General features: G+C 44.7%; 1 protein-coding gene across 1 annotated transcript; it reads right to left on the minus strand.

The window, feature by feature from the left end:
- Positions 1-2,766: 2,766 nt before the first annotated feature.
- Positions 2,767-19,744, minus strand: LOC131880031 (protein couch potato-like). Its single transcript, XM_059226561.1, has 7 exons — positions 17,991-19,744; positions 11,637-11,714; positions 9,181-9,234; positions 8,401-8,463; positions 3,835-4,018; positions 3,262-3,522; positions 2,767-3,125 (listed from the first exon to the last, which is right to left on the minus strand). Exons 1-6 carry the CDS (start codon positions 18,054-18,056, stop codon positions 3,353-3,355), a joined length of 615 nt encoding a protein of 204 aa, XP_059082544.1. The 5' UTR covers positions 18,057-19,744; the 3' UTR covers positions 2,767-3,125; positions 3,262-3,352.

The raw sequence follows: 19,744 nt of genomic DNA on the forward strand, positions 1-19,744 counted from the left end.
TTAGATCTACTACATCGTCTTTCAGCACACAAAACATTTTAATTCCAACCGTTTTCTGATTGATTTTTGATATGTTTTAGACAAATGTATCTCATCAAATCCCAGCGTCTTTTGGGAACCCCTGAAATTAAAGTGACAGGTGTTCAGCAAAAAAAAATATAAACGCCCACAGCTTTTTTTGCATTACCAAATACAAACGTAGCATGAAAAGAGGTCATGAAATGTCTGTTTTCTAAGCAATTTTTATAAAAATATGACCAATGTCGAAACAATAATAGTGTCATTCAGACAATGAAAGTAAATCCTATCAAAATCATGTAACAATTTCAGATAAAGCCTGAGTGTATATTGCAAGCAAAAATGGCATGAAAATTTCAAAACGGGACCTTTAAAACATTTGCAAATGACTTTTAGTTTTTTTTGTACAAAAAGAAAAGAAAATGTTATTGAATTGCAACTACACGATTAAAAAGTAATTGGCACAAGTCTGATGACCGCTAATTTCAGAAATTTGTTAATTCCCGTATTCTTTTACGAAAGCCCTTGCTTTCCTTTCAAGTGAATTATCAAAGGAATTATGCTATGATGCTTAGTTTATGAAACTAACAGACAACAAAAGAAATCAAATGTTCGCCCAAAACTTCTTTACTTTCGTTACCAAGAGCTATTCATTAATTGACGCGATGGAATTTTCCAGAAATGATTAAAATCTCCGTGTTGGACCCTCTACATGATATTAATATATTTCATGTCTTCATATCATATTATACCTTAATCGTAGAACATCATGGGAATGAATTCAAAAGACAACTCAGTTGGTCAAAGATAAGGAATGTAGCATTATGAAGAATCAATAATTATACCGGATCATGAATTGGGGACTGGACAAACGGAGAAAAAGGTTCGAAGGTCGGTCGCCCCCTTTTTCGATCGCACGAAAATGATTTAAAAGGCGTCGCCATTACCTGGGGAACCACGCAATATTTGAAATAGGGGGGGTCACAAAATTGACTAGCTCACACAACATATGACAGGGCTAAGGAGATACAGAAGGAAGGAAATCAAGCGACCAAAACAGAGTTGCAAAATGTGTCCAGTCTGGAATCTTTTTCTTTTTTTTCACTTTTCGGAGGGAGTTCTCGTCCACTTGGAATCTAGTCGCAAGAAGAGGCAAGGCTGCTCAAACAAAACTAACTATAATAATTATGATGATGATGATGATGATTAACAATTGCAAATGACCGGCGCAGCAAATGCACAGAGGGAGGAGGTGAATTACAGGGTAGGATCCGAGATTTGCTCCCAATACTAAAATTGAAAGGAAAAACCGAGGGTGCAACAACAACAACAACAAAAACGAAAAACAGGAGACTGACAAAAATGTTCAATGAGGGTGCTTGGGATATTTTAATGACCAGTTTGCTGACCAGGCCTCCATCAAGTGGGAAAGTTATTCAAATACGAAGGGTAAAATTATGAAACAAAAGTCAGAGATGCTGCTCAAGAAGCAAAAATTCTGAATTGACTATCAGCATGGAATCATAATGGTTTGTTATTTTTTTCGAATAAATACGAGAGATGATGATGTTGGTGGTGGTGGTGATGGTAGTGGTGGCGACGGTGAAGGTGATGGTGATGTTTACTACTACAGAAGTTCAAGAGGAACAGGGCTGGTTGTAATAACAATTGGGTTGTTGTTGTTGCTGTTGTTGGTGTTGTTGGTGGTGGTGATGCTGTTTGTTTGTTTTATGTAAGACCTCGATCGATGATGATACATGCTCTACTTGTTTGGACGGAATTCCTTGATTCGTGTTCTTTTTATTCGGGAGAGGACTGACTGATTGACTGACTGACTCTATGAAAAACGTCGTTGTTCGCGGGGTCGGCGAGAAGGATGAAACTCTGAATGTTGATCATGATGCTGATGGTTTTGACTTCGTCGTCGTCTTCGTTAAGGTTTTCGAGGCTATTTGAAAAAGCAGGATTGGATTATCACAAATTCGATTGGTATCATGCATGATATCGTGTCTTGTGTCTGTGTGGTTTGACTGATATGACGATGATGACTCCTGAAATCCGGATTGTTGAGTGAGTCACAAGAAGGCAACAGGTTCATAGTAATAGTCGTAAGAGAAAAAGACAGGGGGGGGGGCTGCATNGGGGCGTGGGGGCGGTTTACTAGGATTTGGAGGCAAGGGGCGGGGAACCATGAGAGAAGAGCAATAACAATCGAATGAGGATGGGCCGTATGTAGGAACGAGAAGGGGGGGAAGGGAGGGACGGTAGGCAAGCAAACCCTGTTTTTTTTCTTATTCTTATTCTCCTTCTACTCAAAACAGAGTTAAAATATCACATATAACGCAACCAGAGCTGAATTTGAAAACAGTATAAATATAGAGAAGGATAGAAGGACAGAAGGTACCCCGAAAAATTGAAGGTCCTTTTGAGTTTGAAGGATCCGCCAAGGGGCTCCGAGGGTCAAGATCAAACAAGGTTACTACGAGAACAAGGGTTGTTTCTACCAAGGAATGTAAGGGATGAAATAAGGGCGGTGATTTCAATCAGGAGGAGAGAAAGTTCTGCTCTGAAATGGAAAGATAGTAAGTAGAGATTGCCGTTGCACACGCATTCGCGGAGGATGATTCTGGCAACCGTAAAAATGTTCTTTGGTTTCTCAGCATTTGTTTCTGTTCTCTCGGAATCAATTAACACATTGCTATAATACACAAAAATTGCAAATATTATTGCATTCCATTGACTTGTACATCTTTTTTTAGTTTGAGGGACTGAATGGCTTGAAGAGGTTTTAATTTAGGATTGTAGGGGAGGGGGAGAGGATTTCATATTGCACTATCGCATGCTAATAAGGGGCAAATACATGAAGGGGTTGACTCTCACTCAAGAATCGCCCGGCTTCTTCAATGAAAATGGACGTTTGCTTTTCTTTTCTTTTTTTTCTTTTTTTCGCTTCTTGGCTATAACACTGTTCTAATGCTTTGGTTGGGTTTCGATTTCGTCAATTCTTCCGAGGTCTTTTCTTGGGTGCATTCTGGTTCTTCATATGGCAACGTTGTTCGTTGCCATTTCACGTCATTCGTGGTTATTCCCATGCCTCTGAGCTTGATCTGAAATTCCAATAACATAAAGCCTTGTTTAAGTCGTCTGTGGTGGTGGTGTGGTGTGGTGGTAGTGGTGGGAGGGGGGGAGGGGGGGGTAAGGATTGAAACCGCATTTTCCATGCAGAGATGGATGCTCACTCACCTTGGTAGATAAAGGCCCAATTTGGATTGAAGGATGTTGTTCGTGTGGTTGGGGTGACTTCTGATTGGACTCCAGGAAAAGAGGCCATCCCTCATAGGAACGACCTGACCGGTAGTTGACTCTGCAAAGCGGGGTGATGCAGCAAAGCTTGTTGCTGAAGCTGCAGCTGTTGCTCAGCTGCGCCACTGGCGGCATATGCCGAAAACGGGTGATGGTGCCATAATTCCGCGGCACTATGGATAAAAGCTGGGCTCAACGCTTCTGCAAATCAAAAGAAAACGGTGGATACCATGAAAAGAAATTCCATCGGGATGCTTAGATTGCATTTGCTTTGGATGGAACCTATGCGATCATTTTTGGGGAACATCTAGATGGATCCCTGCAGAAAGAAGAGCACAGTAGAACCAACCTGGTGTCGGCTCTCTTTGGTTACTTTCAAAGGTCAATGCCGCTTATGCGTATGTCTGATTTGGTTGTTGAGGGTTGATTAGATCAAGAAGTGCCAGGTTAAGGGTGCAAAGTTTGAGGTGCGTACAAAAACTAGTGAGTCTTCTCGGCATCAAAATTACTTACGTCCAGTGAGAGGGTGCACTAGTTGTGGTTGTGAGGTCACGGCGGCGGCCGCGGCCGCTGCAGCCGCAGCTGCCGCAGCTGCGGCAGCTGGTGACACTTGCTTGGGTTTGCTAACCTTGGTGTTGCTTTTGGCAAACTCAAGGCGGATCGTCTGTGGCAAATCGGGGTCAAAACGGACACCTTGCTGCAAGAGATCAGTGTAGAGCGTGAGGGGATTGCAAATCGGAAATCACGGTGAGACCACGTTCAGACTTGGGGAGGCATTGCCCGGACTTGGTCTTGTTTCAAAGGCAAGGTCAGTAAAGGGTGCAGTATGTATGACAAGCAATGAGAAACCTGGTCCAGATTAGAACGTTCCTGCGGGTGGTGAGAGGGTTGGTTGGTTGGTTGGTTGTTAAATCATACAAGTTTAGACAAGATGGTGAGCAAGGGGATGATGATGAAGAAGAAGAAGATGATAATGATAAAGATGATGGTGGGAAGGGGGGAACTCTTAAAGGGTGTGAGCAACAACAATGAAACTCCCAAAATTTTCAAATGTATCGGCTATTATAAAAGCGGTGTGTGTGTGAGAGAGAGAGAGAGAAATAAAGAGAAAGAGACAAGCTGATTTAGACGCAGACGAAGCCACTGGAAGTGTTTAATTATTCAAACCGTGGCTTTCATCAACTGCGGTTATAAGGTCGAGTTTGATTGACATTTACCACGGAATTAGGCTCATCAAAGTGTTATGAACGTGAAGTGGTAGTACTAGTAGCTCATGGAACTTGGAGGACCCGTTAAAACACACACACACACACACACACGCAAAACACGAATCCAGCTCATTGGTCTTATCAAGAAGACCTTTAAATTTGGGAACGAAAGGCCAATCCATTAATACTTTAGATGACCGACCATATGGAGGATAGTAAATCTGCGCAAAGTTCTTGAAAGAGGATACCTAGTTTCATTCATTATTCAGACTTTCATCATCGAGCACCATGGTTGAAAACAAGTCGAGTTGCTTGGCCTTCAGAGGGCTAATCGATTTCCATTGTCAAAAAAATATTATTATTCCTCTTTCATTCTCGTTTCCCCTGTTGTCCCCCTTAAAGATAGTGACATTTCCAACTTTCTCACTAGAATGTTCCAAGGAACAAGGAGCGATTGCGTGACAAGATGATCGGACAGTTTTCCAATAATCATGCTCCTTCGTGCTCGGGCCATGGACGGGAAAGGTAAGTTCTTCTCCGAAAGCTCCTCCAAACTACCTGACTCTCCAAGTCTAACTTGCTGTCATAAGCCAGCCACATTCCAGTTTTTCTGGGAGCCATTGGCAAACTTGAACTTTTAGAGCGTGCAATCATTTCAACCACCATCTCCATCCAAGCTAAGAGCTAACTAAGGGTGATGGTTTCAGGGCAACGGTACATACGTACAGTAGACTCTCTGATTCGGGGGGAATGGTTTGAATCTAATGTATGTAGCTGGGATTGAGGAAGGTGAACAGAAGCCATGTGAAGTCAATTTTTTCTCGTCTTCCTCTTCTTTTTCTCAAAGAAGAATTTTGATGAGTCGTGCAAATTGAAAATCGTTTCCACTCTTGAAAGGCGCGTGTTCCACTCACTTCTGTAGGAGATCTCCCGAGAATCCTGAGATGGATGGGATGACTCCAAGTTTGACATGTCAGACGTATTGAATTTTGATCTGGATTACCCATCATCTCGCCATCTTTTGACATGAATGGAAAAGAAACCTAGTCAGTGGGCTCAGGAAGTCTTTTTCACATTCGAGAAGAAAATCACACTAGATTGAGTGGAGCTGGCTTCCTTCGCTTACATTACTCATCATTTGAAACTTTGTCCATCACAACCAATCAAATCGTACTTTAAGATCATGGTCGGATTGTCCGTCTGGGAAAATGGCTCGATGAAAAGCAATTAAAACAAGACGACCCGACAATTAAACAATGTTCTCTGTTCCACAAGCACTTGCTATGATTGAGATCAGATCAAGCTTCTCTGGCAAGGAACCATCGAGTTGGGGATCACAATCAATCAAAACGAAGGTCCTCATGACAACTAGAGTGGATCAATGGTTAATGCACCTTACTCCGATGATTCCCCTTGATGGAACAAATTGTGCCTCTTCGTGTACTTCACAGGGTGGTGCATTGGCATGCGACCTCAGCTGGGCAATGGGCACTTTCCAAGCCGTTCCATGCCGATCGAGTGTCCAACGGACGGAAGAGCCTAGATCCGGGTTTTCTTTTCCATGGGAAAGCAATACTTTTCTCGACACAAGTCAGAAGTCCTTGGTTGCAAAGTAGTTGGTAGGTAATGCTGGAACATTTGGCCGCTCAATATCTATTTCTCAATGGAGCAAGACTGCCTATGTTATTGACCTGATTTTTCAATTCCAGGGAAGAGAAGGGGGTTGCGTGGGTGAGGGACTTCGATTCTTGAGACTTTTTCCATGAAAAGAGGGGTATGGTTTTAGGCTCAACACCAGGGATCCTGAGTGAATGTCAATGGAACTCGAAATGTCCCTCATCGAGGAGCATTAAAACCACTCGCTAAAGATTGAGCCTCTCTCCCTCCTTTCTCCTTCGTTTCATCTGGAAGAATCCACTGATCGAGCCCTTTTGTTCAACCAGAAGAAAATGTTGGGACAATTTCGTGTCCATTGTATGGAAGAGTTGACTGCTGCTGCAATAATCGTTGAGATTCTCGTGTTTGTTTCAACCAAGCACATCATCTCTCTTTGTCCGTGTCCATTCAAGGTTCATGGTCTCAACATTTCACTAGCTTCGGACTCGATGCTTGAGTGACATGCTTAGCGAGTGTGAAACAAATTGTTGAATGTCACCACCATCGACACCACCATCACCAGCAGCAGCAGCAGCAACTTAAAATGGCATCATCGAGGATGGAGTGATTGTTTTGTACAAACTAACTAACCAACCAACCAACCAACTAACTAACTAACTAACCAGTCAGCCAACCAGCCAGCCAGCCAGCCAGCCAGCTGGCATTCCTCAATCAGTTTCAAGGATTTCCCAAAATCACTGAGCATGAGTTGATGATCATCTAACTCATGGCGGTGATGATGATCATGATCATCATCGCCACCACTACCATACCATGATCACCAAAGCTCCTGATCCAATTTCACAACCCGCCCTGACTTGCCAATTCTTACGAATGCCTAATCTCCCTCACTCTCTTTCTCTTTCTCTCTCTTTTGTCACTTTACATAAATATCAGGGTTTTTCCCTCGTTTTGTGACTGAACTTGCATTGGGGAATGTGGATTTAATGACCAGTCACCCTTTGCTAATCCACCTGATCCATGTTGAACAACAAACCAAAGAAACAGCTCATCCAGTCCAACTTTGCCTCGTCTCCTTCCCTCCTTCCCTCCCCTTGGCGTCCCTTTCCCTTGATAAAACCAAATAGCACACCACCTAACCAACCAAGCAACCAATCCACCGATCCACCATCCAACTGGCTTGAGCGTCTTTCTAGGAAATGTAGTCATGGAATTCGTTAAATATTTATCTCGCCTTCGACGTGCCCACTGCTGAGAACCATATCCAGAACCAGAGAGAGAGAGAGAGAAAGAGAAACGGAACCAACTACGACGATCCACGTTGTATTTAGCTTTCTCAAGTTGTTTTGAAGCCTGGGTTGGAACATTCGTCGCTAGAATTCCTGAGTCCACACCTCCCTGACCCCAGTCAAGCCCTCCTGCCAATTAGAGGGTTTAACAATGCGAATCAATAATCATTCACAACTTAGTCTGCCAAGCGAGATAACAGCCAGAGCAAAACCAAGATACGACAAACGAATACGATGCACAAGAGAGGAAGGAGCCATAGAGCTCCCTCATAAACTGTGCCTTCAAAGATGTAATCTATTGTTACAAGTTTCTTGGTACCGGGAGGTGAACAGCGTTTCCATGGAACGGGGAGGAGTACCCGTGAGTTAGTGTGGTATGTATATTTATTTTCGCCTCTGAAGACAAGCAGGAACAAGGTGATGACTAGTTTCTGGCGCATTATCTTGTCACACAACTAAGTACCGTGTTTCGAGAAAATTGATGGGGCATTTCTTTGTCATTATTGGAAGCGGTGAATCAACTATGACTGGTGAGTTGCCATCGCTATAGGCTCTAGTTGAAAGGTTATGCCATCTCGAAACCGTACATGCACACTTGAATTGGCTTTATTGAGAACGACTGTACACGTTCGAACATGTGTGAATCAATGGCTCAGCAGACAAAGCGTCGAGCACTTGAAGGATTGAAATCGAAACGAAACAGCCAACGGTCATTAAAATCTTTTGACTCCTGACCAACCAACCAAGCAAGAGGTGGCTTTTAGACAGAAAAAGTTCTGCCAAACCACCCGTGAAATATTGTTGCATTTTAAAGGTTTAGATCAGGGACTGTATCTAAGCATTTTAACGGGAGAGGGAAGGAAGCCTACGTAGAAGACTGACAAAGATCTGGGCAGCTCTTAGTAGGAGTGCAAGATGGGCGAAACCCAGTTGTTTGAGCTCCATTGTACGAGGACGACACTTACCTGAAGATCTTGCTTGGCAGCCTCCGCCCCGGCTCGCGTGTTAAAAGTCACAAAACCCACGGGCTAAAAATGAGACGGGAATATGTTCATTAGTAATCAGATTTCACTTAATCCCAACTCACGGTCAAAGCTGTCCATTGCTCAACCGAAAGTATGTACTGCATCGTTTCTCAGCTACAGTACAATGGGGGTTGGACTTCTGGTCTAAATATTTCGTATCACATTCGTACTAAGAAAAGTTAGTGCTCGCCTAACATTGAAGGATCGGCCACTTTGTAGTAGATGAACTGCAAATGCAGATTCGATCTTTTGATAGCTCTTTAGCTGATTTGGAACTACAAAAGTATATGTTTCTGGATGAGTGGGAGCGAGCAGGGAGGGAGTTTGTTGATTCTCGTAAGGAAAATGCGGATTTGAAAGCTTCCTCAAACACAAACAAGAAGTGAGCTTTTCAGCCTCCAAGTCTGTGGACACCGAGGACTCGGTAGAAAGCAACCTTTGATGGTGGCTGTGCTTCAATTTGATGGCCCGAATGAAAGGGCCCCAAACCTGACTGACTATCACTTTTCAGAAAGCTTTCTTGTCAAGGGCCAAGTTGGTGTGTAGTGTATGTACAAACACTAATCAAATAAATTGATATTCTCTTGCCTTACAAAGCAGCTAGCGGATGCAAGGTCTGCCTGCTGGTGGGCAGCCCCACCCAAAGGTTTACCCCTTTATGGAATATACCGTACACTTGAGCATGCACAAACACACAAAATAGAATGTAAACATACTCACCGATGACGTTTTGCCATTTTTGCTAGTAACTTTGAGCAACGACCCCTCATAGCCCTGAAAAGAAAGATATGGAAATGACATGAGGCTTTTGCATCCAATGCGCTAGTCTCATTCAGCATCAATTTCCTGGAATAGTTTGACAAAAAGGGGCGTTTCCCCTCACCTAAATTATCAGAGATTGACTGGAAAAAAGCTCCAACCCATCCATCTATCCATCCATCCATCGTAGCTTGCCTATCACCCGGGTTACCACCACGTCGGTACGTTCGAGGGCACTACATCTACCCTATTCAAGTCATTAAACACGAAAAAAACCTTGCCAACTCTGATGATGACAGAGGGATGAGATTTGGGAGTGGATTTATTTCACATAGTAAAAAAGTACTACTGCAGTATCACTACTCTCCGATGGTACAGGATGCCGCTTCCTCTTTGGACCGGATATTGAACAAGAGATTATTACCCAACCCCAAAACCTGAAACAAGCCTGTTGATGGTACTCTAAGGCTCTCCCCCTCTCTCTCTCTGTCTCTCTCTCTCTGGCTTGGCTTTGGATGGAGGATAAAGGGAGCGGCATTCACATCCACATCCACCATGAGAGCTTTCTTATCCAGATGCGATCATATTGCCCGGTATTGGCCCTGTCAAACGCAATGCCCTGGCTTGGCCGAAATTGAGCTTCGTTTCCGGAATCATACATACGTCCCTCTTCCTTGTGATATCTGGCCAGCCAACGGTGAGTTTCAACAAGTATCAAGGGGACGGACGGGAGGGAACCTTGGAATATCTGCTAACCATTCCATTGTCTCTGGCTCACTCCTCACTGAGGCTCACTCCTGCTCTATCAGAATGACTGGATTTTGTTAAAAGGGAGTTCACGCTTTAATTTGCTTGACTCGACGACAAGGTGTTGTCTCCCGTCTCGCCTTTTCCCCCCTCACCTCAAGAATATCTTTCATTTTCTCGTCAACATCCGACTTGCTCGGCTGTTCAATTCCATTTCAAAGAGCACTCACCATCAGTTCGTTCTCTGGCGTTTTGGTCACAACTGCATATGGCCACGCTACTCTCCAATTGAAACCGGAGCAACCAACCAGTCGATCTTCACTCGAGCTTCAATACCTCAATACCCAGCCCCAGAAGGAGCTTTGGAGTTGTGCCAGTGGTGCCAACAACGCACTCAAAAACTCCAGTCAGGAACTTCCTTTTAGTCATGAGTGGGTAAAAAAGTGTTTAATCATGTCACGGTGACATTAGAAAAGCCTGTGTCGTAAAAAGTGGGAAAGTGGTGTTGGGCCAAGACAGAGGAGGAGACACGCCACAGTTAGTTATGTATGTATGTACTACGAGTGTTGTAGATGATCATCCCATGGACATTCGTCCATCTTGTGCGACGGCGGCACTTTGGGACAAATTCAAGCCTGAATTTAAAATCCCATCTAAATCAGGTCATTAAAATGTGGCGAGACTGACAACAAGGTAGAGATAGAGCAGCAATAGAAAAGTGCCAGGAATCCATGGATGAGTGGTTCCAGTGAAAGGTGTGTCGATCAAAATCATCATTGCCACCGGCAGCACTCGTCATCACTACGCACTCTACAGTAACTTCTCCATGGCTCGATGAGGGAACCACTTTCGCATACCTTCACTGCCAACGATGGGAGTTGCTTGCCAGTGGTCTGTGTAGTATAAATACATGGCAGGCACAACTCCACTTTAACTTCGGCCGCAGAACATTAGTAGTAATGCTACTAAAACGCAATTCAAAGAGATTTCCTCTGCTGCATGGACGTACACGCATCATGGATGCGTCCTCCCTTCCGAGTTTTAACACACACACACACACACACACACACACACACACACACGTACACACACAGAGGCGCAAACTCCATACAATGAAAATCAGCCAAGGGTGTCAATATTACAAGTCTCGTTTAGACATAGATTGCAGGAGCCAAGGCGCTTAAGGAGGCGCATATACGTAAATAAACATTATATTATATTATTCACATTAAGAGTAGGATTAAAGGTTTAGCAAATGATATGGAACTAACTTCTCCGAAGCATTGTTATGAAGAGTTGAATGAGTTACTGGAAGGATTGATACACGATTATGTTTCACGAAAAGTTCTGTACATCAAACTCTTTTTTTTCTTCTTTTCTGGTGAGTAATCTACTAATCGCATTGAGGGCCGTGACTTATTTTAGTCCGGAGGATCACTTTCGTTGCTACGGGTATCCAGGGATTTCCTCTGAACATGTTCTCCAATTGATGTCTCCCATCGAAACACCCCAATCCAGAGGAATGGTCTTTTATTCTAATCCTACCGAAACTTTACTATGGACGAATCTCTTTTCTCCAGATATAACCAATACTAGGTATGTGGCTATTGAGGACAACGACGATCAATAATCGTGAACCTACTCCAAAAATAGCGACAAAACTACCTTACCTCGTAGGCTCTGAAGAGGAGATAGAGTTCCCTAGGCTTGGTGTCCATGGGAAGGCCACTGACAAATAGAGTTCGCACCTGTAAGCAATAAGAATATATGGCTTAGAAAATTGTAACGTTCGAACAAAAACAGTGTTGACCCTCCTTGTCCCTTGCTCAGTTCGCCATTGGCACTTGAGAAAGAGTTGATTCTTTGACATCCCTCGTTGTATTGCAATCATGCATTGATTCATTGATGGTTGGCTAGTGAACCGCACCTCAAGGGGATGCACCTAGTCTTGGTTCCGAGTGATTGGAAAGCGAATATTGCGCTTTGCCATTGAAGGCTTTGTATTGAATTCATAATTCGAATTCAATGCCCGGACGTTTTCTCGCATAATCATCCTCCCACAGTCTCTATGTAAACTCCCAATGATACGTGAATAATGAATACAAACACACGGCGTTCTATCGGATCAAGGCCACTTGAACTTTTATTCCAGTTTAACTCCTGTCATGAGAATTTCCCTCGATCCCACTACGGAGTGGTAGGTAGCGCACCAGTTAGTACGTATGTACACGTATGAACACATGAATTAAATAAGCCAACACGACAGTTGTCGAAACGAAACCAAAATTCGGGAATTCGTGAATTGACTTCCTGTGGTCCATCATTTATGGAATGACGACGATGATGAAAATGATGTTACGTACCAGGATCGGCCATGGAGTAGCAAACCTCCTACATAGGTGTACAATATATACTAGCTAGTTACGATATTTAGTCTTTGTATGTTGTGAGTGATAACTTGGCAATTAAGTTCGATTCTCGGATCTGGCAGCACCTACGTCGTTCGGCTTCAGGGCACGTCGTTCACGGACATGGTTGCAAGATTCTGGGATCGTTTCATGGATTACTTTGGTGAAACGACATCACGCTCCGAATCCTATCAAATTACAGTGGTTTCTGTCAAGAACAAGGAGAAGAAGATCGCCTCCCGAGTTCAGAGAGGGTGACTCCGTCAATGAAGATGGAACACCTGCCTGCAATCCATTTGGCCATCTACCATGTAGCTAGTGTTTAGGCTCTTCAACTGCCACCATCACCACTGGTTTCCTGGCTTAACTTACCAATGAATGGGTGGACGGAAGGAAGGAAGAGAGGAAGAGACCGTAACATTTTGAACTAATAATTTCTCTTACAATATGTCTGTCATGGATAGTTGAGAATCAACCAGAAAGCCCATGAAGAGAAGACGGGGGCAGAAGCCGTCATTTGTCACAGCGTATGGTCACATTAGTATTGTTTTTTACCTCGTTCCATGAGAGCGCATTTGCATGAAGCCTTTTACGGTGTCTTCATAGTGTGTGTGGCGCGTTTTCTATTTCCACTTTACTTACTGAGCCTGGAAAGCGGGTTCTATTTACTGAGCTAGTTGGATCAAAATAAATGGTTGCTCGGGGCCCAAAGGGACAGACCAAACAGTTTACCTTAAAAATCCTGTGGAAGGAGGGATGATGCCCTCCGAGGGGAGCAATCCCACAGTCAAAGCTAGCTAGCCAGCAGGGCCTAGGAGACAAATTTCCATGAATCTGTTTTATTCCTGTCGCTGCCTCAATCAGAACGAGTTACAAGAGACGGTATTTTACTACCTTTTTGTGCCTTTTTTTTTCTTTTTCTGCGTCTGTCTTCCCCTGCACGAATGATGTTTGTTCCTTTTCCTTTCAGGCAAATCCCTTGGAACTTGGTTGCTTAATTACGGTGGGCTCTGGTTCCCGCCAAGCCATCAAATAAGGATGGAACATCCGAAAATAATCCATTGAGAGTGCATCGAGTGGAGCCTTCTTGGGGAAACGGGCATGTGCTTCTTTATAAATCAAGTAATCAATTAATCTTCAGAATTAGGGAGCACCTTCTTTTTTTCCGAATAAAAACCCGAACATTTTCCATTCCGTGGACAGCCTGAGAAGTAACCGTGGACGTCACCCTTGTATCTGAATAGCTCAAGTGGCAACACAATTCAAATTTTCATGTGGCTCTCTCTATATTTCAAAAAGTCTTCTGGGTCATGAGAAAGCATCGCTCATGGCAGCAGCTTCTTCTCCTAGACTACTGGCTCTGGTTGGCTCAAACCTGATGGCAAAACGTACAAAGAGAAAGAGAAAACGAACGAAGGAAGGAGGGAGGGAGGGAGTGAGGATGGAAGCGAGAGAAAGAGGAATTCTTGGGGAGTGAGAATTTCTCCCTGTTCCTCCTGGTCGCTCACTTTCGGGCTCTAGTTTTGGGCACTTCCCCTTGGTTCTATCTTGAGGATTGGTTCCTCGTGTCCTGTTCTTGGAGAACGAAAGAGAGAAAGAAGGGAATCAGCTGTTCCAAAGTGTGCCATGAGCTCATTTGCCGACGCGCTCTCACTCTCTTTTCCGTGCCATTCTCCAATGTGCTGGACTGGTTTGCTTCTTTTTTTTCCCTGCCCACTTTACTTCGCAAGGGATTAAATGGGACAAGGAAGTTCGTTTGGAAAACCATGGGCCAAGAAACACTCAATTAGTATAATCTGAACACTCGGTTTGCTTTGGCGTCCACCTTTTATTGAAGAAAGCAAAGTCATACACATTGAGTCGGAATCCATTCATTTATGCTTGACCATTTGGGACAATGGGGAACTGGCGCAGCAAAATGTCCATGACACATGACTTTCTCCTCGAATCGAGGAGGACAAGAGCTGCTGTCCTTTTCATATTAATGTAATCAGTGGATGACTCTATTAGGTAGGTAGCTCTGACCCCTCCTGCCCTTGTGTCAAGGGGAAAAAATCGAAGGAGATGGCTAGAAAAGGCCAGCAGTCTTCGCAATTCTTCCATCGAGTCGATTGATGCTAGTGAGATCGATGGATATAATAAATAGATGTGTAGGATGTACTCGAGCGCTAGCTGTTTGGCTTGTTAGACCACCGACTGTAATTGGATTAGCTCGTTCTCGTCGTGTTGCAGCTCTGTGCAAGGTGAAGATAGAACTCCGTCCCTGGTTCCACGAGCCTCAAGCACGTTCCAGGGACCAATACAGGGGCCCGCGGGTTGGTTGACTGGCACAATATCCTATATGAACTCGTACATCCCTCGTCTGCCTCCCAAGGGGCCTTGAGTCAATTGTTTGTTCAAGCAACTACTTACCAATGAGAGAGAGAGAGAGATGGTGAGTGAGTGAGTAAGTGAGGCTCACGATTTGCCAAAAAAGAACAAGTGATTTATATCTCTATTTCTCCACTAGCCCTTCTTGCCATAAAGACCTGAAACCCTGCCATTAATCGGTTCCGTGGAAAAGTATTACAACATAGTAAGCCGCTCACAGTATTAGTACCCGTGATCTTGTGTCTCCCATATCGAGTCTTCTCCTTCACTTTTGAGGCTTCACTTCAGTAAGCTTCGAGGGCTAAGGAGTTGTTCACGCAGGAAGAAGACCTCAAAACAACATCGATTCAGTGAGCCAATTTGTTTAGCTACGTTCATTCAAGAATTACTCTTTTTGAACCAGGAGCAAAAAGAGCATCCGTTTTACCCAGAATGCCGAATGGTGGCTTAAACTCGGACAGGTATCATCCCCACAAAATCTGCTCTCTACTGATCTGACCAACAAAACTTCTTCTACGTAGTACATACACCTACGAGTACGTATGTACAGCGAAGGTACGTCTGGCGAGTCTTTCGGGCCTGAGCCGAGTGACCATTGGAGCAGGTACCTTTCTGTTGAAAGTAGGCGATTCTTCTCGTTCAATGTGAACTGCTTCATGAAGTTCTTCTACCATCTACCGCCACAATGGACGATGAATGAGCCAGAGACAGGAAGCAAACATGTTCTTCACTCAATACGTGAAATCGTCTGAGAAAATTCGTCCAAAACCAAGTCTGAAAGATGATCATTTTCATGCGAGAAGTATGGCCGTTCTTCAACTGTCGGACGGAATCAAATGCAACTCTCAGAATGGATTACGAGCAAAGTGAGCCAGATTTGAATTTATATAAAGAAGAAGCAGTAGAATCTGAAGCAAACGCGGAGGCAAGAGGGCACTTGTGGATTTTACCAGCTCATAACAAGTGTTTGTAGGAGTTTTGAAATCCGTCTTGTTCACCCTCAAATTGGCCGGATCAAGTGGTACCACATACGGTACGATAGTTGGTGAACCGACTTTGTAGACTGGGGTGTTTGATCGGCTTGAATTACAAGCACTTTATTGCATTTAACCCCTCATCTTCATGTGTGTAGCGAGCAGGGAGCGTTCACCTCTGGTGGCAGAAGCACTCTTGAAATGTTCCTAATCGCAAGTAAGGACTGCCACCATGCTTACATTATTTTATGGCTAGAAATGAGCGGGATGCTGGAATCGAAAATTGATTCCTGACGGAGAGGAAGAGGTCGAGTTTTTTATTTGTGTTTCGTTGGAATTGCAATCACGATAGGGAATTTTACAATGCTCCTGGTCTGGATCGTATTTCTCAAAACCCCTGTTTACCACGAGGTAGGGTTACGAAAATATACTGATTGAGAAAACATCAAGCCTCCATAATGTGAAAAATTAAACCTGAACTGATTCGTCACGGGTCGATGCATCTTCAAACAGGACTGAACTCATTGCTGGAGACAAAACAGAGAAAAGGAGAGAGAGAATATTCGTGTCAGAGAATACGAGGTACGTACATCTCTTACACATCATCTCACTTTAGGTGTTTAAATGTTAGGACAATTGGGGAAAAAACGCCGCCGACAGGTTTGTGACTCACGCTTTGCCTTTAACTCAATCCAATCGTTGTTTCCAATCTCACACATCGCAAGTCACACGAGCGCTACAACGAATGCTACTACATTACCACCTAACGTGCCTTTGGATCTGCGTATTTGAGAATTTGAAAATGTATTATCTCCATTTCTAAAGCAGCTGCTGTTTTAGAGTGAGTTGGAGACTGCTTCCTGTGTTTGTGGTTTGGTTTAGGTAAAGCAGGATGGTTTAGGCGCTCACTGGGATTTCAATCCAGACAGTGTGCTTGAATGGTAACACACACTCGTTGTGTCATATCTATGTAAGTAGTACGTCGAGTCGAGAGAATGTTTGAAAGACAATGCGACAATGTTGCCAGCGAAACGAAATTTATATTTCTCCCACCAAGCGTGGCCAATTCAATTTACGAGATGTGAAAATCGACTTTTTGTCGTTTTCAAGTGAAAAGGTCCCTCGAATGATGTAATTTGCCGGCTACAATGTTCAATAGCAGTTTCCCTTGAGTGTCGCTTCCTTGGTCACCCGACGAAAATTGATTCACCGTCCTTCTTCTTCTTCTTCCTCCCCGCGAAATGGGCAGGTAATAAGCGAGAGGTCTCCGCTTCTAAGGGGACAAGAATTGAGGCCAAATAGGCTTGGAAGCAAAGTTAGGCTGACTAGAGTGCTCTGGCCCCTCTAGGGACGAGAAGAGGACCCACGAATGAAAGAAAGGTGCATGAGAGGGTCCAAATACAATTCTCCAACAACTATTTGTGGAATGGCCAAGAAAACGGCATTGGACACACAAGAGGAACCAACTCGCTCGCTACGAACGCTATCGTACGTACGTACGTACGTAGAGTAGGTCCAGGAGTATCGTCGTTCCTGCCATTAGAGACCCTAAATGAGGGACGTTTCAAGCCAGGGACCAATCGCAGTAGCATTATGGAACGAAGGTAGCTAGTTAGCTGGCTAGCCTACAAGCGGTGTGATACACACTATCCAGCTGGGTGGATATTATTGAGTTGGCCTGCTTTTTTTCAGAAGGCCACGAACTTATCACGCAACCGCATGCGGAGAAGGTGGTGGGTTGTTGGTTGTTGGTTGTTGGGGGGGGAGGGCTCAACTCCGTGCTCGAGAAAAACAATGGCTAATTTCATTCTCTTCCCGGCCAATCTCTTTGGAAAGTGCGAAGAGCACTATGCCCAGGTATCTTTCGGTTTGACGGATAACAAACAGAAAAGCCTTGTGCAATTAAATGCAGTTTATACCCGAGTATCATGGGAGGCTAGCTAACCTCTCGGATTCTGCCAGCGCGCTACTACGTACCGATGCCCCTTCTGCTTTGTCAGCGATGCTATTTTCACATGGTGAGCACTGAGCAATGCCAAGGTGCGTGGATTGATGACCATCTAACCAGGTGGTAATGACATAAGATTGGCGCGGTTTTCGTTCGCTTTACTCTACCGGTACAGGAAAAATGGAAAGTACGTGTTTCTCGAAATCGAATTTCCCACTTGTCATCGCCAGTGCCAACTTCTGTCCTTGTCAATCTGAATCTTCTGTGCTAGTGTCGTTCTATTAGGTTCGGTTAGTTATTAAAGAATCAGATCGAGTAGCTTACCTCTTCTTCTCCCGGGACGGTATTGACGGAGTCCAAGCTTTGCGAAAGATTGCTGCTATTTTCCATGTTGCTGATGTGAAGGGAGTGATTGGTGGGTGGTTGTTGCTGTTGAAGTTGTTGGTTGTGGTTGTGGTGGCTGTTGAGGGTGGTGGCTGTGTTTTGTTTAGCGATGCTATTGGTGAGGGTGATCGACGAGGACGGGTGTGGTGGACAGGCGTTGGCGAATGACGGGGAGGTGGATGGAGGGTTGGTGGGTGGTGCGATGATGGGTGTGGTGGGTATGGTTGCAGTGGGAGGTGGGGGTGATGCCGTCGCCGTCCTTCGCTTTTTTGCCGCTGATACAGTCGTAATGTTCGTTGTGATGTAAGGCTTCACACTAGATGTTGGTCTAGTGGGAGCCTTGATCTTTTATAGAAAAGAATCACTTATGAATAAGTGATGGTTGTGGAAAAGATGCTGAGACCAATCGAGGGGCTGTGTGTGTGGGCCGGCACCTCGATGTGAAGTGGAACGGGATCACAATGAAATTGAAGATCTTCAACGACTGGATGGATGGCCAAGATCCGAACGAAGGCTCGAAGACTACTCCGGCCTTCTCCCTCTCACCTTCGGAGGGGGGAAGAAGAGGAGCAGGAGCAGCAATGGCAACAACAACAACGACGACAACAACAACAAGGACAACTGGAGGTGTACCTTTCGGAGATGGGACGGTGGGTCGATATCTCTTGAGCTGTTGCTTGCATGGGACACACTCACTGAATAAGGCGGAGCACTAGCGAGGACGAAGTACGAAGATACAGATGATGGTGAAGATGACGATGATGATAGTGATGCGGGAGCACAATATGAGTGGTCCCGTTCAAGCACATGAGGGACTGGCTATCTTTCACTGCGTTCCACGTCCCACTGATACCTTGACGATGATGACACTGTCGTCCGCTACTCGGAGTGACTGGGTTGGTTGGTTGGTTGGTTGGTTGGTTGGTTGATCGGTTGGTCTGAAGTTGTACGTCGTGGTCGTGAAGGTGGTGGTGGTGGTGGAGGAGCCTCCTCTCGTCTTGGATGATCTCCTTCTCCGGCTTCGTTCGACAGGCTACTTCGACACCGCGAAGGGTGGGTGGATATGTGTGTGAGTATGTGTGTGTGTGTGTGTGTGTGTTTCACAGAAATATTCTGGCGTGTTGTTCACTACGGTGACGGCGACCGATTGCAGGGTTGTTCACCAGGCGAGCAGTGTCAAGTCAGAGAAAGAACCTTTTGCTATTAACAACCTTTCTGGCTCATGAGCGTTGAATCTCAGGCTCTGTCCAAGCTAGTTGTGCGGCAACCAGGACCAAAAGGCGAACGAGGAAGAGGAGCAGGAGCAGGAGGTCGGAATGTGTCAGGCCACCGATGGGATCATCGAGCCATGGGCAGAGGCAAAGAGGGCTTTCTTTCTTTCTGCACTCCTCCGACGTTTGTTCCTGGCCTTCTCCTTTCAAGCACAAGTTCTTCTTGTTCCTGTATTACTCCTTCTCTTTCGACTACTACTGCCACCAGCACTTCTCCTGTCGTACGTGTTAAGGTCCTTGCCGTTCGTTGACTAGAAAGGCAGGAGAGGTATATTTGTGACACGAAGATATATACCTCTCTAAACTTTGCGTTGTAGCCTTTGCTTGCGACGAACGTCCAAGGTAGGTCGACGGGCTATTGGCAACTAACTCCTGAACAACAACTACTACTACCACTACCACTACTGCTCCTACTAAAACTCG

The sequence above is a fragment of the Tigriopus californicus genome, chromosome 1 (genome assembly GCF_007210705.1).
Source record: "Tigriopus californicus strain San Diego chromosome 1, Tcal_SD_v2.1, whole genome shotgun sequence".
Taxonomy (NCBI): Eukaryota; Metazoa; Arthropoda; class Copepoda; order Harpacticoida; family Harpacticidae; genus Tigriopus; species Tigriopus californicus.